The 27,336-nt window shown below is 39.7% G+C and overlaps 2 protein-coding genes across 6 annotated transcripts in view; one reads left to right on the top strand and one right to left on the bottom strand.

Moving 5' to 3' along the window:
* Window positions 1-11,477, bottom strand: part of LOC6732668 (fasciclin-3) — a 73,812-nt gene extending 62,335 nt beyond the window's left edge. For all 5 annotated transcript variants that reach the window (XM_016180331.3, XM_016180328.3, XM_016180332.3 and 2 more), the window contains exon 1: window positions 10,819-11,477. In XM_016180331.3, the coding sequence (XP_016025382.1) occupies window positions 10,819-10,861 (43 nt within the window). In that variant the 5' untranslated portion in view covers window positions 10,862-11,477. The remainder of the gene's footprint in view (window positions 1-10,818) is intronic.
* A 10,393-nt stretch (window positions 11,478-21,870) lies between these two features.
* LOC27208203 lies at window positions 21,871-22,117 on the top strand. The gene is made up of 2 exons (XM_039297834.2): window positions 21,871-21,927; window positions 21,984-22,117. The coding sequence occupies exons 1-2, from the start codon at window positions 21,897-21,899 to the stop codon at window positions 22,049-22,051; spliced, it is 99 nt and encodes a 32-aa protein (XP_039153768.1). The 5' UTR covers window positions 21,871-21,896; the 3' UTR covers window positions 22,052-22,117.
* Window positions 22,118-27,336: the final 5,219 nt, after the last annotated feature.

Below are 27,336 nucleotides of genomic sequence, written 5' to 3'. Positions count from 1 at the left end.
TGGCCTTGATTTGGTTTTGCTTCGCTACTGGTCCTACTCAAATGGTCTCCCAACTTCTAAGCCGTCTACTGCAATCGCTTAACTGCAGGGAAAATTGAATTTGGGCACTTAATGACGTTTTACTGCCGGGTCAGCTACAATCGCTTGGCCTTTCACTTTAGCCGGCTTTCAGTTAGTTAGGCGACAAAGTTGTAAACCATTTACGAGCCATCCGTTGTCTAGCAAAAGGAAAAAGACAACTTGTGGAGTGCGCAGATTGCAGAACAAGTTAAAGCAAACTAGATTGCAAAAGATGCAAAAAACTAGTTCTAAATGCTGCTGTTCAACCTTGAAACAGTGGTTGAGTGAATTAGCTTTTTTATAGAACCTCTCTTGGCATAACTATTATTCTGTTGATTAAATAAAAATATTGAAACTAAACGTTTTGCCCGTGACTCTTCAAAATAAAGTGGTATTATTCCAACTGGCCGATTTTATTGATATTTAAATTAAATGAAAAATCGCAATTTTTCATAATTATACCGCCATGATTGGGCTAACTAAAACAATGCATAAACGTTCGAATTTTCGTGGTAAATTAGAAATGATTTTATGTGAAATTTGCACTATACAAAGCACAGGGGCTGTGGCACAAAATAATTGCCATAATTCGATTATGAAAATAATTTTTCACTTAAACACACTTGCATATAATTTGAACATATGTATGTTTGTATGAAGTAGGGGAGCCATGGGAATGCGTATTTTTATCATATTACAGGCGTAATTACAGCAATCAAATTTGACCAGACTTTGCCTGTTAATAGAACAAATAAAATTCATAATCAATTCAGCTTAAATGCGCGAAATTATTAAATTTTTATCGCCCACCACTTTATTTCGCATCGAATTTATTCAGCTTGCAAACATTTTAATTACTCTTATTTGGTGGGAGTTAAATGCAATTTGGCCCTGTTGAATTGCTCTCTACTCACAAAGTTTGTCCATGGCTTTAATTTCGCATTTCTCTCGCACAGAGCGTTATGATTGGTGCAAACTTTTTGTCGGCACTGTAAACGCCCGTGAATACCTGTACTGTCTGCTTACAAGGTGAAAGTTGTTTCTGCTTCTCGGTTGTAAAAGAGTGTCTGTCTGTTTTATGTCTGCGTGCTGTAGCTTTTAATTACCGAATTAAATGCGGAAATTAGAAAAATGGAGAGTCAAATGTTTCTGTTTGATAAATATGAGAACATTTCTTTTGAGGTGATTTTTATTGTAAAGTGAAAGTTTTTGGCTCGCCTTTAAAGAAAATGTTACACTAAATGTGTGAGAACTAAAAACATTGTGGTGGAGTAAGAATTTAGTTTTCGTAATACACTTATCTATAAAATACAATTCATTGCTTGCTATCATATTTGTATTAAGATATTTTCTTATCAAACAGAGAGTAAATTAATTTCCAAGGCTTTTGTGACATAGCATTGCATTAATATTTAATTGCCATTATTTGCCCTCAAGACACAATCCTCCTCTTCCTCTGCTCATCCATCATCTAAACTTTCGGAATTTTCCCCTATAATCTACCGCAGCAAACTTGAACTTTTTCTGCTGCCATTCCTTTTGTTTATCATTTCTGCCGCCAAGAAGTTTTCATTTAGTCAGTTGCCGGGCAAAAGTGGCAAATAAAAAATAGAATTTATATAAAGCCAAGTCGCTGACTGATAAATCCCGCAAATACTACGCGCACACACACAAGGTAAACACTATCAAAGTTGGCTAGACTCGAACAGAAAAGAGCGGAAAAAAGTGGGAATATTCATTCCGAGCGATAAGTTAACAGGCGTGACTAAGCCCAAAGCTAGTTAGGAAAAAACAGACAGAGAAACTTTCAGCTGACATTTGGCTCTCTCTACTATACATTTCTTTTTTATAGTTATTCTGTCTTGGCAAGCCCTTTTCCGCAACTTTTATAAATTAAATGCCATAAAGTGAAAAACTTTCCTGACGGCCTGACTCACGCACTCACACGCTCACTTAGAAAGTAATTGCCTAAAAAATATGGCCAAAAAAGTGTATGAAGGGCTAAACGCGGGCTAATTCCCAGGAGAAGTGCGTGAGTTGTGAAATTTATTTAAATTAAATTTTTATTCTGTGTGTTTTTCGGCTGAAATTGCAATCGCTCTTATGGGCAAAGCTTTTCACTTTTTTTTAGGGCCTAGTCACGCACGCCATTAGGCCGTAATGAAAACTAAATAAAGACGTGAAAGAGGAGGAAAGTCGTGAAAACCCTTTTACCTGCCCATTCAACGAAATCGAATTTGCAGTTTGTAAAGCTTAAATCCACCTGCAGTAATTTCCCCGACCGCTTGAATTGACATGTTAATATGCTAACATCAATCCTAATCTTGGTCGAGTCAGTCTGTCAATCTTTCTGTTCAGTGGAGACTATTGTCTGGCCAATAAATGAGTAAATGACAGGCACACAAACCCACGCTTGTTTGCGGTAGTAAAGACACCAGTAAATCTGGATACCCAGTAGTAGTACACTGCATGAAATTGGGATATGTTATGGCCCATATTTTTGGCAAAGAATCTCTCCGTCTTGGAGATAAAATGACACTATTGTCGCCTCATTACATCTTTCATAGACTGTAGTTGCTTATTTACCATGATTGGTGATTAAATGGTCGCACTTTTCTTCAGTGCATCGGTTACAGTGGATAGCCAGCCAGCTGACAACTGTTTTGTTGCACGAACGCCGGACATTTATCAAATTAAACAGAGTTTTGAGGGAGATGGCTGAGATTGCCAGCACACAGGAGCACCGAGAACACTGTTTGTGTGGCCAAGGTGTGGATTCAACCCCGCAACCCCCACCCACCATCCCCCCTGTGAAATGAGAGTTAAGCCCAACAATGGACGTATAACGAGCCTCTGGCATGTCATCCCATCTCCTCTTCAAATTGGCACTGCCCAACCGCTTTAACTGCCAGGCACACAAATTCAGACATTTATGTTTGGCACTGTCCGCACCAGGAATTATCATTAGCAAGAGAAAAATTGCAAGCTGGAAAATGTTTTTAATTATGTGTGTGGTCTGTGTAAAGATTAGTTATTGCTTGCTGAAACGCACACATAAATTATACGAATAAGTAATAAATAACAGAAAGAAATATGCATTTATTGGGCCCTTTTGATGGGCATGATACTATCTCATGATAGGAAAACTAAGTCAGACATTATAAATTTTAATATCATATACTTTCTTGCTGAATCACTCAAGTATTGAAATAATATTGAAAAAAATTTAAGCTATTCCCAGCTTTTTAATTTCGAATTAACACAATAAGATGTGATTGTTTAGGATCTATGCTTTGAAAATTATTTTTTGACCGTTAATAAGTTATTAACATTCCCCATTTCCGTTTTAATTTTTTCTCTGGCCAGTAAGCTCGACTTGCTCAAGATCTGGGTTCAGTAACCACGCCCAATTCGGACCCGAAAAAATAAACAAAATAAAATGGGTCAAAACACAAACCTGAAACGAAACTGTCAAATTGGTGGCTCCCACGGAGGAGTGTTGATGAGGGAGGGGGTGGTGCCAACGAGGGGGGCACACACAGACTTTTTACGGAGTTTAATTCGTCTTTTTGTATTTCTGTATTTTCTTGCACTTTTTTTTTTCAAAAAGTCAAACAACAAGAGGCGAACAAAAAAGTTGAGCAAATACAACGTGCAGGCAATACAAATATAAAATAATTAACTTTAACAATTCTCTCACACACGCCCTCTCTTTTTTACTCTCTTTGACTGCCAACACCCATTGAATAAACAAAAAAAAAGTAAAGTAAAGTAAAGTAAAAAAACCAGAAGTGAGCAACAACAGAACCAAATAAAAGGCAATAATGTGGAACGGAAAAAAAACCAACAATAATAACAGTTAAAAATATTAACACACACAGCAACGGCAATCATTGCGCATGTGTGCGTGCTTTGGTTTTTACGCTTGAAAGAGAAAAGACTGTGGCAAATTAAAAAACAAACGTAGCAAACGTAAAAAAGAAACAACGTTGAAAATGCTTGTAGAAAAGGTTGGGGAAATAAAAACAGCAAGTAATAATGAACAAAAATGGAAACTAGTTGGAACAGCTAGCCAACAACATGAAAAGTCGAATAAAAGACAATAAAATAAGACTGAAACTGAAATACTGAAAAACTGAAAAACCGCACTAAAACCGGTTCGTGAGCTACTAGAGTTGTGTATCCGTGAGATACTGAAATACGAAATTAAAATCCAAGCGCAGAGCGAGCGTGCGAGAGGGAGAGAGGTGGACAAAACTTTAGCATTTTCTGAGATGTATGGTTAAAGATTGCGTTTTGTTCGAAGCTTTTGTTCCGAGCCAAATAATGATGGATACGGGGAGGTGTGCGCGGTGTGTAATACCAAGAAAATGGTTATAAGGCCAATGAATGGCTGAATGGCTAAAAAGCCGAGTCTCTGAACTTTGAGATGAAGATTTGGGGGCATGGAGCTCGGACCTGTTGCTAGGTTCTAAAATTTAGAGGGAGGGCATATGGTAAAGTCAGGTTATTCTTCATACGGCTTTTTTAATGGATTACATCACTTAATCACTTATGTAAGCCGATCTGCGGCGATTAAAGCAGTATCTGAAAATTAAAATTTTACATGAGGCGCAACTAAATATGTATATTTTAATGCCTACGTATTTATAATATCTTATTTATTTCACTGTGGAACAGGTTTCTCTTTCCAACTCGCAGTCGTAACCAATTATAGCTCTTTGTGAATCTTGAATGAATCCAATTATCGCATTCATGAATACATGTTTTTACATACATCAATCTGTTCCATTACCTCTTATAAACGCTTTTTACTCGCTCATTATACATATCTGTTTTAATTTCTTAATCGCAATTTTCTTTGTTCAATTTCCATGCAAATCTGCAAAATTTTTTTTATTTCTTTAGCCGCAGCGCTCTCATATTTGTTTGATTGACTGTTTATCCATATGTGAATGCCGCGTGATTACTGCATTTAAGGTGTGGATTTCGTATTATAAAGCCCCGTTTTTTACACAGACTAAATATATTTAATTAACGGCTGGCATTTTCCGCAGTCAGTAGTTTTTTCTGCACATCTGTTTTTGGACGCTTATTTGCGTTTCGGTGCTGTTCGGTGAACAAATGCATTATGATTTGATATAATTAATAATTATAATGCCCGGCGCAACATTATTTTCAATTATTTTTCACTTTGGGGCTGGCATGCAGCCTCATACCAGCGTAAAGCCAAAAACCCAAAGCCCCCTACCAAAACCCGGGCAATAAGTCAGTCAGCCTGACATGACGAGTCCATTCAATTTACACAGTCATGTAAATTTAATTAGAACTGCACATTTAATTAGTATATAGAAATGCCTAAGCCACACCCACACCCTCAAATTACAGATTACGATTTAATGCAGCAATTATGGAGCATTTCTGGTGTTCCTTCAATCGGTCATTTTATGGCGATGCATAATATAATAGAAAAATCATATTCACATATTGATTTAATTTTCCAAAGAGAAACGGACATGAATCGAAAGCGATGTAAGTGCAACTGTTTAGCAATTTCGACATTGATAAAATTTTAATTGAATTTATTGCCAATAATGTCGATATATGCACATGTGTGTGGCCGTAAGCCCAAAGATTGCATTATGGCCCAGATTGTGTGCGGCAAAATAATTTTACATTTCCAATTACCTAATAATATTCATCGATGAATAGGCAGTTCTGTGCAGGGATGAAAGCTGGCTCCATTATTCGTGTGGATATGAATCGAACGTACTTAACAAATTATTAGCAATTCGATTTGCGAACATATTTTCTTGCCGTGCAGAATGTTCTGCGATTCGAATTGCATTCGCCACATTTCATGTTTAGTGCACCGTACAATGGTGACCCAGTAAGATCCAGGAACTATTATCAACATTTAGCATAAAGCTGTCACTGTTTTTGTCAGCTGATAAGGGACACCTTGCGCACCTTCCCTCACCACCCACTCCGTGTAGTACTGCCCACGTAAACCTTATCTAATCGTTCACATTTTCCCCATGCGACCCAAACAAAAACAGAACCGGAATACCGAATACAGAATACAGAGCAACTTCTGGATGTGTATCGTGGCATAGTAATTGCAGGTGGGACTGTTGCAGGTGATGTACACAGCGTGAAATTCCGACTAATTAATTGAAGTTGCTAAATTTCGTTTTAAATTCATAACTATTTCTTACATCATTTTTACACTCTTGAAGAGGCTGACCATATTTATTTCGGCAACCAGGTTAAGCTGGCTTAATCTAGGGCTGGTTTTTCTCAGTGTGCTTCTTATCAACAGCTCAAATCGTGACCCAAATCAAAGCCAACTGCACTGGGCGCAAATATAAAGAGTCAATGAGAATGTGAAAAAGCCAAACAAACCTGACACAATTTTCTGGGGCTGACTAACATGGGAAGATATATACGAGTAGAAGAAACGTGCGGGGATATAGAAAGTTGAGTCAATCAAGCGGGTTTCTGTTCACGTCAAATTAGTCGATTACTACTGCCTTTGTATGCCAGCATGAGTAACCTGCGAAGCTTATGAATCACCACATACAGCCGCAGAATAACTAATATTTGTTTGAAAATGGAGAAAAACAAAAATTGCAATTATCATCGCAATTGTGCGCGTTCGTATAAATAACTTTGACAATGAAGTAGATTTCATAAGTGGTTTTTTAAAGGGGAGATGTAACTTATAAAAAGGGAAATACAAATGAAACGTGCTGATAACCCTTTAAATTCACCCTTTAGTGCAACAAATATTGAAAGTCCCGCTGATTCAACTTTATATATTATTAAATGGATATTAAAAATACATTTTTTATTTTATGATTTCAAAAATGTGTTTAAAGCCATTTTATTGGATTCCCCATTCTCATTATTTTGTCTCTTTTCATTGTAAAACACCTTCAAAAGCGCATTTTTTGGAACTTCTTCCTTTGGCCTTTTGCAATTGTGTCGGTTTCCCTTATTTTGGCCACGTTTTCACGCTCCTGGTACGTGCTCATAAAGACAACTCTGTGCCGCCGAATCGATCATAAGTTCGCTTCATTGTGCTCGAGACTCACACACACACACTTGTTTGCAGTTGCAGCCCGAAAAACAGCAGAGGAAAACGGGTAACTTTTCCATAAGCTGTGCAACTTTTTGCCGGCTTTCCCGCTTTTCTTTCTTTATTGTCTTTTCAACTGTTTTGTCGTGCGGCAGAGGAGCAGAATAAATAGGGTAGATCCCCCATTATATTTAATTTGCCTGGCATACGCTTTGTCAATATCGCACTCCCCCCCTCCTCAGCCAACCCTTTTGGCCCGAAAATTCCAGCATGGCCCAAAGCGCTGCCAACTTCCTGGGCACGCACACAAGCTCACAAAAAGACAGACAAACATGCAGATAAACGCGTATGTACATACATATACAAGGGATGCATGCAAAGAGTTGTTGTTGACAATGTTCAGTCATTTTTCAGCAAATTAGTCATGAAATTGTGCATTTCTATTTGTCTCTCGCCCAAATTGCTAAATTTGTAAATAAAAATTGGCTGCCGGCGATTATTCAGCAATATATATAAGTGTCAATGTGGAAAATCGAATTGAAAAATGATAGAGCAAATTTTGGGGAAACAAATCAATTCATTTGGAAAGGGATAAGCGCTGAAAGTTTTGGCCTGACAATGTAGTTTTAATTATAATGAGAATTGAAGAAGACAAATATTTATGTAAATTTATATTAAAAATACATTTTCCCTGCACGCATTGACTGAAATTAATATAATATTCGTGTGGCAACTTTGATTTTGCCAACGTGAGAGCAGCATATGTATATCACAAACCATAAATCATAGATTGAATACAGACTTACAATCCAAGCAAACAATAAAGTGGCGAAGAAAGGCATTTGAAAGAAGCCCGTTAGCAATTAACCGACTCTTCCTTCCGCACCTTCGTGCGGGGAAAACTCCCGCTTTTCATTTGGGGAATACCTTTTGGTAAACTAAAGCCCCCAGCGCGATAAAGCTTTTGTGTCCTATGGCCAGTCCTTTTTTCGCAACGTTTCAGTTACTGCAAAATTTTCAGTTGGTCGCTCGGACGCTTTTTTGTTGACCAGGTAGCAAAGCAAAAAGCCAAAATGAAACGATGTTATGAATATGAATGAGAGACGGAGGAGCTAGCCCTTCTCTGCGATTCCCATTGCAATTACCATAGGTAGAAAAAGAGTTGAAAATTATGTATGTCATGGGCGGGAGTGGGTGCGGTGGTATGAATTGGATTGCCAAAAAACCAAAAGGAATAGATATAGGTGCAGTAGTCACAGTTCGCAGTAACAGTCACTGTCCGAGTCACATTTGGGAGCAGCAAACTGGGCAAACACTGCACGTATTTAATTCAATGCCTGGATCTTTTTTGTGACCATACCAGCTGGCATATATGTATGTACATATATATACAAAATATAGCATAGAACATGCCTCAATTGGTGGCCATTAAAATGCATAAATGCTGGACCGCTTTTTGTTCGCTCCTAGATGAGGCAGTCATAACTAAATACGTCACGACTGCAGCTCCTTTTGGCCATTTGAATTACTGTGAATGGTTTTTGGATGCAATGCCTTATTTACATGCTGCACATGTTGCAGTTCGTGTCTCCTTCATCCCTTTTTTATGTCCTTGCACAAAGAGCGTCCATAAAATTGAATGGGAAGTTTGCAAAGGAAATTGTGGTTGATTTTTATGTGGGTTCTGCTCATATATATAGTTGCGAAAGTGGAGTATGCCATGGAAAGTTTATTTTTATTAAAAAAAAGCGGATAGTTATCTCAAGAGCTAGTAATTTAAAGTTTAAGTATGTATATTTGGAGAATATCCAGAAACAGTGGCGAAAAATAAATCGTTTGGTTATATTCGCATGTTAATAAACACTATTACCACGAGAAATTCGATTCGCATAAAATATTGTTAAATACTATAGAGACTCTTGGCCTTTTTTGTACGCTTAAGCGTATCCTTTGGGTCGGATAGTTGAATTTCCGGCCCATGCCCGTCTGAAAAAACGGTCCATGGTGCCATGGCCGGAGCTGCATTAAACATTTATAATTGCAAGACAACAGCCAGCCGGCAGTCAACTGATGCGATGTCTGCGATGCGTCAGTCCTATAAAAATGTAAAAGTATTCAGTGTGAAGTGGCAAAGCCCTGCTAGAAAAAGACGGCAACTGGCCAGCGGAAAGAGATGGGGAGAAGGGCTGAACCTGCAGTGGATTTCCTGGTGTACTTTATTTTGGTTTTTTGTGTGCAGTTTTTGCATTTACATTTTCGTAAACCTTTGAAAGGTTGCAGGCAGGCTTAGCAACTGAATAAAACGCGGCTGTCTTAAAGTCACGTCATGTGGGTGGTTCCATGGGGTGGTGGCTTCACCATTGGGCGGTTCCAGCAGGAGGGGCTGTTGAATCTGCCGAGGGGCTGTGGCAGTAATGAGGCAGCTGCAAAAGCAACAGCTTCATGTGCCGTGTGTTGTGTTAATGTTGTTAGGCTTTGGCATAAACCAGCATCTTCTTTTCAGCTAATGAGAAATCTGTCTCAGTTTCCCCAGCTAGCTCTGCACCCATATACACTTCTCGCTCTTCAAGGACGTAATAAGAGGGTACAATATAATAAGCACGGGCTGAAACATTGAAGGATTTTAATTAAATAGAACCGACAGCGTTTTTGGGGCCTTGATGATGGCATAGAATTTATATCCGCATTCGTACGTGGTACAAAGAGATGAAAGTAATGCTCAAGTGGATGCCTGATGTTGTCTCCTAATTTCAAGGATGCATGCTGGCACAAGATGCGGCACTTAGAATATATTAAAAAAGGAACCAAATAAAGACTAATTACAGTGGAGCGAATATTAAAACGTAGTACACACTCAACAAGGTTTTTAATTTTCTACCTTTTGGCGGGAAATGCTAAAATATGGAAACTTGTATTTTTATAGTACAAAATTGTATTTCAAGGCAACATATTTTTCAAAAACACATTATTGATCACGTTATTCGATTCCCATAAAGTAGAACTATTAAACAGTCTAATACTGTCATAAAACCAAGCAAACCTCTTATGGGCTCACAAAACTATCAAACCCTCTCACGTATAAACACAAAACCAAAAAAAAAAATCCATTAAAACAGCTACTAAAACTATTAATTACGATCCGTGAATCATCTGCGGCGAAGATCTTTCGGGCAAGCCCAATTTGGTTGGAATCACCATAGAAGACCAAAGTGTAATTGACCTTTTCAACCTGTGCTGGCGCATGGCAAATGCCAGCTGTACCCAAGATGAGAAAGGTCACACTTGGCACGGACACAGATTCAAAACAGCTTCGGTCACACTCTGAGCATGCGCAGTTGGAGCTATGGACCAAACGGGGTCAACCGCCAAAAGAGGAGTAACTATCAATTTCATGGATATTATGACAGCGAACTTTTCACTCAATCATCACTTTCATAGAGACACCCCCGCGGGCGGTGTCTTCTCATCAATCAAGTTTGCCGTTCAACAATCATATTTTTATACAGCTCGAGGTGAGAACACGTTTTTTGGGTAGCATCTTTCTATTCATATACATAGGTATCTGGAAGTAAGCTAAACTTTTTCACACATTTGCGCGGGTCTTAAACGAGCGCGTGATATCATCTCATGAGCGCGACTTTGGCTTTACTTTCCTCTGAGCCGTTGTTTATTCTTACCTGTTAAGATGGCTGCGAGACATATAAAAACGATCCGTGACATGATTTTGCTGCTGACTTCCTTTGGCTTCGCGTATTTTTTCTACTGAGCGTGAGCGTATGAGTGTGCGGTAATCCCGGTTTTGTTTTTTTGGGTTTCCTTATATGTATGTGTATTTTTTTCTTGGTGTCACTCAGGCGTTTGGTTGCACTTGCTTTAGCTTTTCATGCATAAAATATACGGCCAAGTACGTTTTGGTGGCACTTTACGGCCGCTGGGGCTCTGGTTTATATTTTTTATGTGACGTGTGTGTGTGTGTGTTTTGGGGTGTGCAGTGTGTGTTTGGATGCTTTTTTAACTCCTCGCTAGTATTTGTTATTTTCAAGGGGTATATCCGATCGGTTGGGTTGCGCTAATCGAAGATTATGCCACACTTGTAAACACACACGGTGGGCCAAATGCCAGTGGCAGCGATAGTGCTCAATGGCCGGCTAACGCACACGGACGCAGGTTTATACGAATCCGACCCGAATAACGATATCAAATCCCGAAATGCCGAACCCAAAATGCCGAACGACCGATGTGCCCACGCAATCCAAGAGCGACAGAGAACGACTGATAGGAGCAACAGTTACCAAACGACTGAATCCGCTCCGTGTTTATAAAGTTGCCAACATGGGCAGCGCAGCGGCCGCGACGTCGGCGCCAGCTGCGGCAGCGACAGCGGCAGCATGCTGCGAACACCAGGCGTATGCGTTTTTACATATGCAGTCGCTGGGGTTGCATGTTGCCGCTGGATGTTGCTGGCGTTCGTCGATGTTGCTGCTGCATGTTGCTGCCGCTACATGCGCGACGAGCTAGCAGCATTGCTCGTTCTAGTTTACGCTTTACAGCGACTCTGTGTGCAGGGTACTTTTAAACTGTGGGGGTATATGGACTACGCTACGCTAAAATAATACTTTAAAAATTATTGGAGCTGTATTTTTAAAAAATTTTTTTTTTTAATATAATTTAAGTCACTAAAGGGTACTGGTTAGCTGGCAAAACAGTTTTCACAGTGTGTCCCACTAATATATATAAATTTATATATATGAATAATATATATGAATTGGTGCCTATAATTTTAAATGTAAAGTGAATTGTTAAAAATAACAAACTCATTACAGCTTAGCCTGCATCTCCGGTTTTGATGACACATCTATTTAGGCGGAAAATTTTGGGTGACTAACATGTTCTATTTTCCTTTGCGTCATAACTGGAGATTAAATAAAGTTTTTTAGCATGGCGCTAATTTATTTATTATGATTATGGGATTGTAAAGTACAAGTTATAAGACAGCTTGTATGTATTTGACCCACAAATGATTGATTTATTTGTAGAAACATTTTTATATATTGAATATAAAATAATTAAATAAAGCCGTAGAATCAATGGCTCAAAGTTCCGAAAGCATGTTATTTCTTGAGCCACGTGACAATTTGTCACAACCCAATTAGTCTAGGCAAGTAAATAAATAAAAATTAGATGGACAAAGAAAAATTATTTCGGATCGACAAAAACAAGTGTTGGAAGTAAATAGAATTTAAACGGGCACTCCATACAGTGTAATACTTTCTGCCGCCGCTGTTCTTGTTGTTTAGTTTGATTTGAATTTGTTTGGCTCTTGTGCATTGCCTTTGTTGCAGCTTGTTGTTATTGCTGGTGTTGTTGTTGATTTGGCCAAGTTTGCTTTCAGGCTGTCGCCGTTGCTGCTGCAACTGCCGGATTTCTGTCTATTTGTCGTTTGATAATCTACCCCCTTGCCGGCCGCCTCCTTGGATTTCGCCGGCTTTTGTTTGCCTGTCGTGTTGTCGAATGGCACACATACAAATTCCAACCGAGAGCGAATCTTTGGCACAGTGGCTCCTCGTTCTGGTTGCCGATTCCCGTTCCCAGTTTCCCGCTCCCCGTTCCGCAAATATTGAAGGCTGCCCGCTGTGTTTGCCACAGCTCCAGATCCCCAGAATCGTCCGCAATGGGACTGTGACCTGAAACCCACTTCGATTAGAATGATGTAAACGCAGGCTCGATTTATGGCGAGAAGAGTAAACAGTAAGCTACGCAGCTTAGGAAGTTTGTAATGGCCATCAAATAGAGCGATCGTATAGCTTACATAATAATTATAGGCCCTAACATATTGCTATAACTACATTATTGTACGATATATACTGTTTATACTGTAAGCTATAAACTGGGAAATATTTAAAGTGACCCGTATTTTCGCACCCTCACCCTGTGCGATTTCCATTTTCGATTCATTGCCCCATAATGTATTTACTTCTGCATTATTACACTTGCCATGGTGCACTCCATGTGTGCCCCCGAAAACCAGGCTGCAAATAGTATTATCAAACATTTTAAATTTAATCAAAGCACACACATTCAATAAGCCTGGGGCCATATTTGGACTATGAAAAGGTAAACCATGAAAAATGCATAGAAATTGCACACCCTATTGGATGAAAGAGGGTCGCTTGGACTTGTGCAGAAAAATATAGCTGCAGAAATGTTGATATTGTCATCTTTGAAAATGTAAATTTTTCTAATTTTTATTTTGGTGCAAATGCAGTGGTAATCTGACCATCGTTGCCAAATTTGCAACGCATTAAACATTTTCGTGGAGCTAGAGCATTTCAGTATGCGAAGTTACCCTTTATTTGGTTTCAACTTAAATTTTTCCACTAATATTTTTGTTTGTTAGGTTTGCATTTAGCATGCAATAAAAATATCGCATGCTATAAGGTTTGTGATTTCAGGGCGCACACGACTGGAAATTGTAAATTCCGGCTATGTGCCCGTGTCCATGGGCGGACTTAAGGGGGATGGATGGTGGGATCGGTTGGGGATGATAACCAGAGGGAGGGAGCCAAGCTGCTGAGAGCAGCCAGCATGTGTTTATTGCCAGCACAAAATGATGATTATACGTAATGTGTAATGGTCAGAAGGGCGAAAGAAGGATTCGAAGGCGGGGGCGGGAAGGGACAGGACGGGATTCGGTGGCGTAGCTTTTCCGTAGCTCTGAGTGCGGCGTGTAAAGCCCCGGAAAAGCAGCCGGAATAGCATCAAGCAGACGGCAAAAACAAACAGGAGGCGCCCCCCGCCCGTCGGTGGCACATCCTTGGTCTCCTTGCTATTTTCCTGCTTCTGCTAGTCCTGCTGCTCCAGAAACACTCTATTCTCCACATGTGATGGCTGCATCACAACGGCGATGGCCCAAAGCAGCCAGCAACATAGAACATTTTTGAGGCTTGCATTCAATTTTTGCTTTGCATGCCATTTTACTTGGCCCAGCTCTTCATACTTCGGCCTGCTTACTATGTACTTGGAAAAGTATTCCCATTTAAAAAACGTGCATTTAAAGTTGTATGAATAATATATAGGAAATTAATAGTCTTTAAATTATATGAGCTTAAAAAAACCATGTTTTTTAATTATCAACGAAATGTTCCATATCCAAAATGAAATTCTCCCACACCTGTCAAGCTGGAAGTGAATCTCATTACGAGTATAATATCATTGCAAGTCATTTCCATGACACTTCACACCCAAAAAATAAATAAAGTCCGCAAAACCAGAACCGAACCAAAAACAATAAGGGACGAGTTTATTGAAATGAGAAGCGCTTAGAAGTCCAAAAGTGGAAAATGTGGGCGTCGAAAGGTGTGGGCGTTATGGAAAACATGTAAAGCCAAAGAGCCAGGGGAGCTTTTCTATATGAAGTTACCCGAAAACATGTAAATTAAGCATCCAGGGGTGGGGGTGAAAAAATGTTGGTAGGTGCGGATGAGCGAGTGAGACCTTGCATTACAATTGAGTTACGTTTCAGCTGTGTTGCCTTTATTGCAGTAACTAGTGCGAAAGGGGGAGTCCTGGGGGTTCTTTAAAGAGGAGAGGGGAGGCGAGAAGTTCGGAGTTGTTTGTAGGAGAGCCATGTTCATATTGTGCGAAACAATGAATTTATACTCGTAGTGCTCGTTGCACAGTTTTTTTGTTGTGTTGAGTTATATTTCTGGGTTTTACATAAACATCTAGGAAAAAGGAAAAAAAATAAAAGTGATGGGTTTAACACAGGGAGAATGGGGCTTCGGTCTGGAAAATAGAGGAAAAGTGGGTGGAAAACTGGGGAAAGGGACTAGTAAGTGCAGTTGGGTAGGAAAAAGTATGAAATACTGGAGTTGGGTCACTCACAGCCAGCTTAACACATTTGACTCGATTCGACTCGCTCCCTACAACACTGTACCCACTACCCACCCACAGAGCCACCCCGCCACCACCCACTGAACACCCTCACTAGCACCTCCCCCCACCCACCGTCTACACCCACATCACACACCACAGCACACCACCCTGTAGCCCCTAGGCTACAGATTAAACTGTGCTTGTAATGAGAATTTCTGCTCTCCACCTCGCTGATGATGCTGCTGATGAGGAGGCTGCTCTTGTGGGTGGTGCTGCACATTTCGGTGGGTGGAGGCCTTGCGCCTCTGGCAATTTGCATTAAAGTCAGCTCTTTTTCCTGCCACTGCTTCTCCACACCCACGTCTTTTGTTGTGCGAAATGAGTGTGTGCAAAGGTATCGGGTCAGAGCTTGGATTTTATGTCACACTTAAATGGAGAAGAAAAGTATTACAGAATCGAGTACATAGCTGCTCCAGGACTTCTGAATGGACCGTAGGAGAAACTGTACTTAGTTTGGATGAAAGAAAATCCTCTCATAAGCAAGCCAGTTTAAGCACTGCAAAAATTATAAGTTGCACAATTTTAAATTGCTAATGAAATGTTTCTTTTCGATTGCAGTTAATTAGAGGGATTGGCATAGTTCTAAGCCATAACGTAACTAAATTTAATTATAGTGTTATGTTGATATTTCATTTTATATATCAACATTCGTATTTCTTCTGATTTGAATATTTTTATATTTTATATATATATTTTATTAACCTTTTCTCGCTGTGCAGCACATTTGAAACAAAAGTTTGCTGATGCAGTGCAACATGTTGCGGTCGGCTGCGTGCAATTGGGATTCGAGTGAGCATAAATTAAAAAGAGACGTCGTCCTCCGCTGAAGAGAGCTTATGAGTTGTCCTTGCCGGTGCGCCCATAACACCGCCCACTTTAGCGCACCGCACCTTGCCCCCCTAAAGCCCCTTGTCCCGCGGCAACCGGCAAACTGCAAACTATTCGCACTTTCAGTGTTGCTACAAATTGAGATTTATGTGTGCGAAACTTGCACAACCTCAGCCAATTGTGTTTCTGTGAGTGTCTCCATTTCCCTACCCCTACCAACACCCCCCCCACCCTTCATCCCCACCCCCCTCCTCTATACCAGCTAGTGTGGCCTGGTGACCGTCTGGGAAAATGGGAAATGGCAACTGGCAATGGGTTAACAGTTTCCAGCTGTGGTTAAAAAACTTTGCCAACTTGTCGCCTTTTGGCACTGCCACATTGGCCCAAAGGGGCGTGGTTGAGGGGCGGATGAGGGAGGTCAAGGGAGCCAGGGGCGCGATGATCAGCCCAAAGTTCTTGGCCAAGGGTTAAGGGAGTTTTGGCTGTGCATAAGTACTTGGCTGGGAGTCTCTTCATCTACGCACTTAAGGATACAAATGCATATTTAACGAAAGGGTAGAACTATGTGAGACACGTGTGCTAGATGGGAAGAGCCTCATTTAATTAAAAATAGTTCAATTGAGCCAGAGGAGAATATTTAAGGAGTCCCAAAACAAAGTTTTAAAATAAAGAAAGTTTTAAAATAAAGAAAATGACCTTCACTGAGAGTTCTTAAGTAAAATCTTTGAGTAGAGTACGTGTATAACAGATAATGATATCAAATAAAGCTCACAATAACGTACACTTTTATTTAATGTAGCTTAAGCTATTTTCTTACTTCGAGTTGTAATAACTTAAGTTTTTAATCCAAGGTCCCATTTCCAGTCGTTCGCAAATGTAGCTGACAGATGCCTAGAAACATTGTACCCGACGTCGGTGATCTCTGGCAACATGTTACCAATGTGTTTCACTGCCATTTGTTTCAGATTGCTCTAACAGATGTGTGCTTTTTAATTTTAAGACTAAACATTTCTGTTAATGTTATTTATTTAAATATATAGAATAAAACGCAACTTTGGATAAATTTGTTCTTTGCCAGAATATTTTTTAATGTTTATTAACTATCAATAGTAAGCTATAGTTAAATTAGAGTACTGCCCCAATAAAGTCTGCTAAATTTAACTGCCTGTTAACTGTTAACTGAATGTTAACCACTTCTGCCCGCGTCCGCTGCGCTGCCAGCGTTAAGCGTCGACGTCATTTGTGACTGTACCTTTTGTTGTACCTGTTGTTGGTTTGGATTTGTTGTTATTGTTATTTCCCTGGCTTTTTCGAATGCTCTTTACGCGCGCTTTTGCCCCGTCATCTGTATAAGTACGTGCATGTATGTGTTATATCTGTGTTAGCTGTATCTTTGTATCCGTATCTTTTGTTTGTTTGTTTGCCCTGGCTGCTACCATTTGCCTTACGTTTTTTTTTTCCAGACCACATTTTCTTTTTAACCAAAAACCAGCAAACGGTCAAACTTTAAAAGCAGAAAGAGATGCACTGCGGGCCAGAAAGAGACGGGTGGACAGCTGAAACCAAATTGTGACTTGGTCTTTTATTTATTCACTGTTTGCCAGCAAGATTACTCTCCTTTTCAGCAACTACGTGCAACGTTGTCGAGCTTTGTCTCTCTTTTCTGGTCGCCACGCTAGATTAGATACAGATGCATATACGAAGATACGGATACAAAGATACAGATTCCATGAGCTGCTATTTAGAGGGGGAGAGGCTGAGAGATGGAGACTGCTTACTTATTTGCTCGCTCAAAAAAAAAGGTCAAACCCTTCGGCTACTACGCGCTCAAGCATCCAGCACTAAAATGCAATCTAATAATTATACATAAAACATAAAAGCAACAGCCAGGTCTTGAGCTAACTTCTGGCTATGTTCAAGGCTAAGCAGAACTACACTAAAAACTTAATAGTATTCAGTAGTAATAAAAATAATGTTAATCTAAGTATTAAATAAAATATGTAAGTACATATATACATTTAATAATTTTAAATTTGAATTTAAAATATTTCAATACATTTTCATAGATTTCCGCAATTAATAAATTATCTAATATTTAGTTAATTTCACGTTACATATTTTCCATAGTCTATAAATATGTTAGTTTATAATTAAATACAAATTTTTTTGATAAGATTGTATAAAGGTATGAAATAAATCAAAAAATAAATAAAAAGAAAATACTAAATGCATATTTTAAAAGTTCGTTCCGTTTTCTTTACAAATATATATACACTTATATAGTTTTTTTATAGCCGTGTACAAGTAAAGGGTTGAATAATAGGAGTGGGGAAGAGTTGACGGCGTCGTCTGTCCCAACTACTTAACCTTTCGAGCGAGCCAAACTGCAGGAGATGGCTGGCAGATAGGAGCCAGGAACCTGAACCCAAAACCCGACACTGACATTAACCCGCCAACGCCAGACTCCGGCTCCGGACTGAGCCTCGGATTCAGGCTCAAGCTCAACAATTGCCCAGGGAACACGCCCACGCCCACTCCGACGCCAAAGTAAAACGAGGGCGGGGGAAAGTCGGTCGGGGAAGAAGCTGGGCACACATCACATGTAAAATGTTTTATATATGCTGCACCCACAACAATCCTGACATGGTTGCATCCAACCAGTTGCAGCAGTTGCCTCGGGGAGGCTTCGGCCTCATCAGTACGAGAATTATCATCGTACTCCTCCATCTTCCCACCTTCTTCATCATGTCCATCGTCGTCATCACCGCCTCCTTGGGCGTCATCATTTTCATCCAACTCATGTGGCTCATGGGCTCGTTTTTATCATGCATTTTAATGCGGCCTTTGAAAAGTGAAGTGGAGTGCAGCAAGAAGTGGAAAATAACTAAAGTGTCGCCTCAGAGACTCGGACTGCAACGACTTTGCACTGCGATAAAATCGTTATGTAATCAGGGCATTTTCTGGAAATCAATAAGAGTGTTCTTCTACACTCTCTTAAAGGACTCCGAAAAACTCCATCATCATTCAAGATCGTATCTTATTTTTAAGAGATATTAAAGGGAAAGCGAAGGTTTGGTTTATTTAAAGATGATTGTTCATGACATACTTACCATTCGTTCTGTAAAAAAAAGAGATCAATATTTATGATTTCAATTGAAGTGAAGTTAAGTTAAAATCGTTTGATTTCCCTCAGTGCAGCCACTGCAACTCCTTAACCAAAACTCCAAAAGTCTGCGTTTCTGTCTTTTGTCTCTAAAATATTATAAAACATAACAATAAGAAGGCGAAGGCAGTGTGAAGTTTACTTTAGAGCCCCCATATCTGCCCCTCTAAAAACCCAAACCCGTTTGTGTCGTCACTAAAAAGTCGTGTGCTCCCCCCGAGGGACCCTCTTCTGTGTGCGTGGAACAGGTTTCCCCCACTACCATGCACCATATAGTATACCACAGGCGTCTACTGTTGCAAGTCGCACCCAGTTCTCTACTCTAACTCCGACTTCGAGTCATCTTTCCTTCGCATCTCCCGCTGATTCTTAAAGCTTCGCTTTCAATGCGCCTCAGTTCGACTTCGTTTTGTCCCTACTTTTTTATTTTTGGCCTGGCCTAAACTAAACAAACCAGGTCCGCAGCACAGTGCTCCCCCTTGCCTTTTCTCCATGTAATTGCTTTGCTTCCACACCGTAGGTGTCTCGTTTTCGATGTTGCCTGCGGCGTTTATTGCCGCATTTACAAAATGTTACAAAAATTAAGAAAAGAAAAGGCCAACGCCACCCACTCTCACTCAATGTTGCCGGTGGGTACGCACATGTTGCTGCTGGCATGTTGCTGGCTGCTGGTAAATGGTGCTCAAATAAAATATGTTTCTGAGATATGGAGCTCTTCGGAGGTTATTATTTTGTTGCAGAGGATTGTAGGATTTTCTATAAGATAGGGATACGTATTTACTTAAATATATAAATATATTATAGAAAAGCCCCAACACAAGCAGTACAAAATACAATACAATACCTCGATGAAGCCGTTATGGCCACAATGTTGCCGTTGCGCCTGTTGCTTACCAAATTTCATTTCGTCATAGGCCGGCTTTAAAGTTGGCTTCTTGCTTGATACGCTGGGGATAATTGAAAAAGCCGCCAGTTGCAGAGAGCCAACCGAAACCGGGCAAGTTGTAATGTTGCCATTGCCATCTACCGTCTACCATTTACCATTCTCCATGCGCTTTGGGTCCCGACTTTTGTTTTTGGTTCTGGTCTGCGTACGTGATGCGATGTGATGTGTTGCTGATGCCGCGCTGCTGTTGCAGTCTTGGCCAACCCGCCCGCAGTGTTGCCAGTTGACAACGTCATTACTGTTCTCGATTTCACATATCGCATGGCCAACTAGCACAAGCGTCTCGTCGCCACACAAAAACCCACCGAAACTCCCGCTTTGGAGCGGTTGGGTTCCTTGTTTTCGTGCAGGCCAAAATCCAAGACGACGCTACGCTACCTGCCATATGTGCTGTTTGCGCTATGCTCGTATGCTATATGTGCTATATGCCATGGTGTTCTGCTTTTGGCCTGGCTCGATTGCGACCCTGTTCTCCTGCCAGAGTCTGTTAATGTGTCGAAAATGTTACGAGCAGAAACATGTGGCTTGTGAGCCCCACAACTCAACGGCAGCAACGCCAAAATAGCAACAGAGCGTACACTGCGAGGAAATCCAAGCAGCAAATAATGATCAGCATTTATAGATTCAATACACAGATTAATTGGTCAAGATGAAATTAATGTTTTTTTTATTCAATAAATATTTGTGTACTTAAGTAAATAATTTAACTCTTTCCATTAATTTTCTTGCAGTGTATGAGCAACCGCAACTTTTGCCGGCTAACAGCAACATGGCGCACTTTTCCCGGGCAACTTTTGATGTTCGCTAGACATAATTCTAAGAAAATTTTGACACTTTTGACATTTAGTAGTTTTGTCTACGCGCAGTCGAAGTTAGGGTTGAAGTTGAGCCGGGGGCTTCAGCTTTATCCATTGTCTTGGTCTTGTCCAGAATGCTGCCAGTAAATCCGTGAGCGCAATTAAAAGTTGCAACTACTTGGGGCCGAGAGTGTGGTGAAATTTGGGGTCTGGCCAATATCCAATGGTCAGCTGGCGGGCTTTGCGACCCGGAGGCAATACATTAGCCAACTGTGTTTGCTTTTGGCCCGCAATTTTATGTTAAACGAAAGTTGCTGAAGTTTGTAAGAGAAGGAGCAGTAAAAAGTTATTCCTGGACAATATGATATGTATTAAGGGCGTAAACTTTTCGCCTGCATAAGCTGAAGTTTTTTTTTGCGGTTCGAACATTTGAAAAGATTGAGTGGAAGTACAGCAAAAGGTTTGGCATATGCTTTTATTGCTTTTTATGTTTGAATAATAAATAAAGTGGAAATCAAGAAGGAACGCTGTAGTCTAGAATTTTTTAAGTGTTACATTTTGTTAAACGAATGTTGTATACCATATTAGTCTACAATGAACGGGTATAAAAAGCCACACTCCGTGCTTAATAGCTGTAAGGTTTAAGAAATTAACAAATTACATTGTTTTTAAATAGTGTTAATAATATGCAGTCATAATTTGGTCAATTCTCATCACAAAGTTGGTGGAAAATGGACAATGGACATTTATTTGGCTTTCGGTTGGGGTATGTGTGTAACTTTTTGGTCTATTCCCTTTTGTTAGATTTTATCATTGCTAATGCTTCACCGAAAAAATATCAAGTCGAATTGTTTTAAATTTAATTTACAAGTCTCAGTAACCAAAATTAATAACACAATCCCACTGTGATTCAAATTCTCTTTAAAAGTTTCGCATATCTTCATAATAAGGCTGACATTTAGAAATGGTAGCAATTTCAGTGTGGAAATTAAAATTTTATAGTTATAATATATTAATACAAACTAGGTTTAAAAACTAGGGTTTAAAGACTCAAACGTTTAATGTTTCTTTACATCTTGAAGCAATATGAGCCCTGCTAATTTGCTTTACTTTATTGGTGAGTTTTGAAGACAGCTAAAATTCAAGAAACTACGAAAATAATATTTTTTGTAGCCATTACGGTATACGGTTGTTGGCTTCCGTCTTGTTGGGGCTGGTCGCAACTAAATTCTGATAAATAAATTTAATCTCACTGTTTATCAGATTTATAGGCTTCGTAATCCTAGAATAAAAAAAAATAATGTGAATAAGTTGCGTTGAGATTCTTGAAATGTCAGATGTAAACATTGTATGTAAGTGCATTTTGTAAAGTTTTAATACGGAGATCGCGACGGCCACAAATCATATTTACAACATTCCCTATCACGAAAATAATCCCTTGTGTGCTTATCCGAATACTTCAGCCACCAACATCCCATACTGAAATTCCAGGGTTCCTTGATTTCTCACGAATAATCAATAGAAATTTGGTTTGTTTGGCGTTTGGAACTTATTCAATTATGGGGTTTCCAGCGCCCTGGAAACAATTAGCAAAGCCATACAATATCCATACGCATTCGCTGGCCACTCATGGGCCATTGGCTTTCCTTAAGTGGTTTCATTGCCCGCCTATCGACGATTTACATCTGTTTTAATATATAGTTTAGGTTCGGTTGGCGCATGCAACGCAGAGATTACACCCACATAAGAAGTGTGACAAATGCGAGGGTTGCTCCTGCAATCTTGCTGACAATAATCTTTGGCAATTTATTGTGCCGCGTCGCTGGGATGGTGGCTAATGTCTTGGGGCAACACGGATTAGATGGTGACAAACCGCCCGGACAAGTCACGTTGGTAAGTAACGCCCCCAAAAAATAGCACATCATTGGGGTAAAAAGTTCCGATCTATCTGGCAACTGTTGCTGATTATTTATTTGCGCTTTTAGCTCGCCACACACTGAGATACATTTTCCACACACGCTGGTTTTTCCGCTGCGATCTTTGTGACAGCCAATGTGGCAATGTGGCTGGCAAGGGGAGTGCATGGAGGAAGGAAAGCTGGAAGTCCTGGTCCTTTTTTGACAAGGGTGGACAATGGCGATTAGCGCTTGGCACTAATGGGGGAAGCCCAGAGACATGGGCGAGAGTTTTTCTGTTTGCTCAAAGGCTTCGACCACACAAGGGCTGCGGAAAGCTGCAGAAAATGGGGGAAATCTGCGGGAAGCCCAGGGAACGGGAAGCTGATGTCTGGGGAGCTATGTGTCCTGTTGCTGGTGCTGACTTGCCACTTGTCTTTATTAGTTTTTCGTATGAGTTTTGCTCCTGTCTCCCAATGCACTGCTACATAAATTGGAGAATTGTGATTCCAATGGGAATTCAATTTCAATTAATTGAAATCAGAGTGAAATGTTCTCATGTTCTATAACAGAGATCTATGTAAAATTCCATTTAATGTGTATGCTTAAATTTTTTTTAATATGATATCTCTATTATTTTGATATTTAAATTGTGATTTAGAATATAAATATTTTTTTGCCATGTAAGCTGACTCTTCTCTTGTCAGCAACAGGATCTGGATAAAGTGCATTGGACATACTTGGGGTTTTGGTTAGTCGGTTTTCTGATATGAGGGGAGGGAGGGGATTTAGCAATAAGGGGAAGGACAAACGACTTTTGCCACTTGTTTACTTGCTGCTTAGGTTATTAGCCAAAGCCACATGTTTGCCTAGTCGACCAAGCAGAGTGTGAAAATTGAATTTTTCTACGCTCTGCTTAGAATTTCTGATTAGTGAAATTTACATAAATATTCGGCAAATGAAATAAAATATAATTTCCCATCCAAGCCCTCCAAAAGTGCCGGCCCTGAGTATCAATAACTTTTCCTATCTATTCCAATCTCAGATTTCTGGGCGAATGAACTCTGGTGTAACTATTGCACCACGGGAGACAGAATGTCAATAATCTATCCAGATTCACTCAGGTAGAGGTTGAATCGGTTCTCCCCGAGAGTCTGGGTGTCCCGTGTCCAATGGAAATTCTTTTCGATGTCATTTGATGTCACGCTTCGAGAGCTGGAATTGGTTTTTGTTGCCGCAGCATCATAGGGAAAATCTGGCCAGGTTATTGACTTTCTTTGATTTGTCTCTCTCGCTGAGACAATAAATACTTGATGTGTTTTGTGTGTTTTTGTCGAACGTCCGACACTCGAAGGGGTATAAATTAAAATTCAATAAAAATGTCACAGCAGAACAAACAGCTTTTGCCGCAGACCCTTTTTGTGGGTTTTATTTGAGTTTTGTGCAATTGAACCTCTATTTTGTGAGACGTGGTCCAGACTTCTCAGGTGGCAAGGTAATAATGTTTTCAGAAGGGGTTTGGTACAGAAACTGTAAGTTATTCATAAAATTTCTTTCAAATGCACACAACTTAAGTCTTAAGTCTGCCGCGTTTCCAATTTGAATTAGACAATATAATAACTTATATATGACTAAATCATATCCTTCCTGCGTACAATGTAGGTACAGTACCAGCTACTCATATATTAAATGTAATTCCGTCTGAAACTAACTTGCACATAAACAAACTTTGATTGCTATTCAAATCTGTTAAGTGGCGAGATCACTTTGAAATTCATGTGTTGGCCAGTGGGGAACGAGAGGACTTATAAAATGGGGCAATAAAATGGGAATAGGAGGACCAGAAATCCTGGCCAGTACGCAACAATTTATGTGCATTTATAATTCAAAGGGACACAGCAACAGGAAAAAAGGGAAAATAGATAAAAACCCAATAGAGGCTGGAGGAAAAGCGAGGAGTCGACAGACAGGCGACAGGCGACAACACAACACAAATTGAATTGGCTAAAAAGTTTTAATTAATTTATTGTTACTTTAGCCTGGCAGTAGCAGCAGCTTGTGATTTCCCCCGGACCTTTTTTCCCATCCGAAAGTCAGCTCATTTAAATTGTTGTCCTTGTGTTAATGCATGGCTGCAAAAGTTCTCTAATTGTTTAGTGCCACCCATTCCGAAGGGCACGAAGACAGCTAAATTGGAGTGTTAAGGCGGCTAAGGCGAGGGGTTAAGGTCCAATTGTGGGCTGGGTAATGGCCAGTAATGAGTCAGCCGCTTAAGAGGTCACAGGGCTTCACTCAGAGCTTTAGTTGTTAGATAGTTTTAGCTTGAGCCCTTTAAAGAGCATAGAGAAACCACTTTGGGAACTTTTAAGAACCCACAATTGTTATAAAACAGTTTAAAACAAATATTATTTAAACTACTTTGAATGAACAACTTTTAAATTAAAATGGTATTTTCAGAAAAACTTCTAATTAAGTCATATCCTTACGTGCTATTCACAATAGTATAATAATAAATTCCCCCAAACGATATGCAACCTTATAAAGAACCCTACTGAAGACCCCTAAAGGTCACTTAGTCCACCAAGTCAGATCCATTTCAGAGCGCATAAGAACCGAAGCCGGAAAACTCTCTAAGAAGCCAAACCACAATACGAGACTTCAAGACAGGGCCAATTATTTGGTTGCAACCGAATCGAGTAATAAATACACATCACCCTCGATTAAGATGTAGGCCAGAAAGGAAAACCCTTAGGAAACCGTGTGAAGGAAACGACACCTGTAACTGAATGGAACATCCCCGGAAAATTCGACTATCCAAGAGCTACTTAGCCCAGGATGTTCCATTGTCCGCCGAGTGACTCAATTGCACAATGAAGTTGTTTTGATGATGATCCCGGGAAAATCCACCGACAGCTGCCCCTAAAGTGCATTCCAGCGAATGTAAAACTATATTATTAATCAATATTTATGATGGTGAGCGGGGCTCAAGACAACCCGACCATCTATCAAATGAGCAGTTGGAAAAGTGTGGGGACGGCATGGAAACCCAAATGAAAACCGGGAAACCTGTTATGCGAGAGCAGGGCAAACAGACAGCGAGACAGCTAGGGTTGAGCCAAGAAGGAAAACATTTCCAGGTAGACCTCTCTCGATTCATGCTTGTATGCACTTTGACCACAAAAAGGTCAAGACAACGCTCCAAAAGATACAGATACTCGAGAAGAAAGACGCTTGGGAAAACACTCGAAAAAACACTGGGAAAATTTAAAACAGCAATTGATAACGAAATATATATTAAGACGAAGCTTGCTTATTATAGGGAATATTAACGACAAGTAAAATCATATCAGAATCAAATTACAAATTAAAAAGAGGTATATTTATTAAAAGAGGCTTCAACAAATATGCTTATAGTAAAATAATTTACATATGCATGCAGATAAAATTTATTTTATTTATTGTTATTTTCATATTTTCTCATATTACAAGTGGCATTTTCCCAGTGCTGCTGCAGCATTATAAATTGCAGAGGGATTTCAGGGTCTGCGCTGGGCCGGACTGTCTTCTCTGAAGGTAGTCAAATAAATATTTTTTTCACAGACACAACTCGTTCAGGACGCCCCCTCATCTCCCCTCCCCAACCCACCATAACCGTGCCCTTCCCACTATATCTCCCTGGATTTCAATGTCCAACAGTCCGTAACCAAACAGATGAGCAAACGGACAACCGTAAAAGTGTTGCCGTTGCCATGGAATGTAAAGTCATCTTCATGCATAAATAAGCTCGGCAGCAAAGCAAAGTAAAGAAAATGAAAAGCAGAACGCAAAGTGTTCCCCTCATATCAATTTCCATATTAAAATAGTCCAAGACTTGTATGGAAACGCTTGCCTTTCGCCTTTGATTTGTTTGTAAAATATATAACATACATATATGTATGCTTTCCCACATCATTTGGACATCGGAAATATTTCTAATTGAATGCACAGCCAAGTGAGCCGGGTCTTCCATAGAAAGTTTATTCCAATTCCATATAGTCGGGCTGCAGCTTGAAATAATTTCATTAAATTTCATGAGTTGGTTCTTTCAGTATTTCAGGTTGTTCTGCCTAGAATTTCTGGAATAACACTTTTCCGTAGTTTGCTTGGTAATTTCTTTTCCACATAATTGATTGTTGTGGGCTTAACGCTTCGATGGCTTGGTGTAAATTTTCCTGATTTTCAGTTCAAACAAAGACTTCTGAAGTCAAGTGTTCCTCTCACCTTTGACATCACAAGTTGGCGATACTTCCGACTAACTCACACCTTAGGTCACTCCTTAAATTGGGATATAAGTTCTATTGAATTATTTAAATATCTGACTTTTGAGTTCTACAAAGTTTTAAAAATTCAAATCGATTTAAGCCAGAATTTTCAAATATTTATGAGAAATACTCCTAACATTTCTACATCTAGTGCGTATTTCTATATACCAGTGAAATAATTTAAATAATTTTTAAATAAATCGCAACCTCATACAACATAAACAACATTTTATTTATCATGTCTAGTTCTCTTCTCTCCGCGTTTGAACTAATTGATCAACATTTCCCCGTAACATTTGCATTCCTTTTCGGTTCCGAGGCAATGCAAAT

Source organism: Drosophila simulans, chromosome 2L, assembly GCF_016746395.2.
Source record: "Drosophila simulans strain w501 chromosome 2L, Prin_Dsim_3.1, whole genome shotgun sequence".
Taxonomy (NCBI): Eukaryota; Metazoa; Arthropoda; class Insecta; order Diptera; family Drosophilidae; genus Drosophila; species Drosophila simulans.
Note: the sequence above shows the minus strand (reverse complement) of the source record. Positions and strands in the feature narration are given on the sequence as shown.

Excerpts from the sequence above, each read along its gene's own strand:
- LOC27208203 (XM_039297834.2), top strand. The coding sequence starts at position 21,897 with ATGAGCCCTGCTAATTTGCTTTACTTTATTG. Across the intron at positions 21,928-21,983 it reads TAATTTGCTTTACTTTATTG|CCATTACGGTATACGGTTGT; the intron begins GTGAGTTTTGAA and ends TATTTTTTGTAG.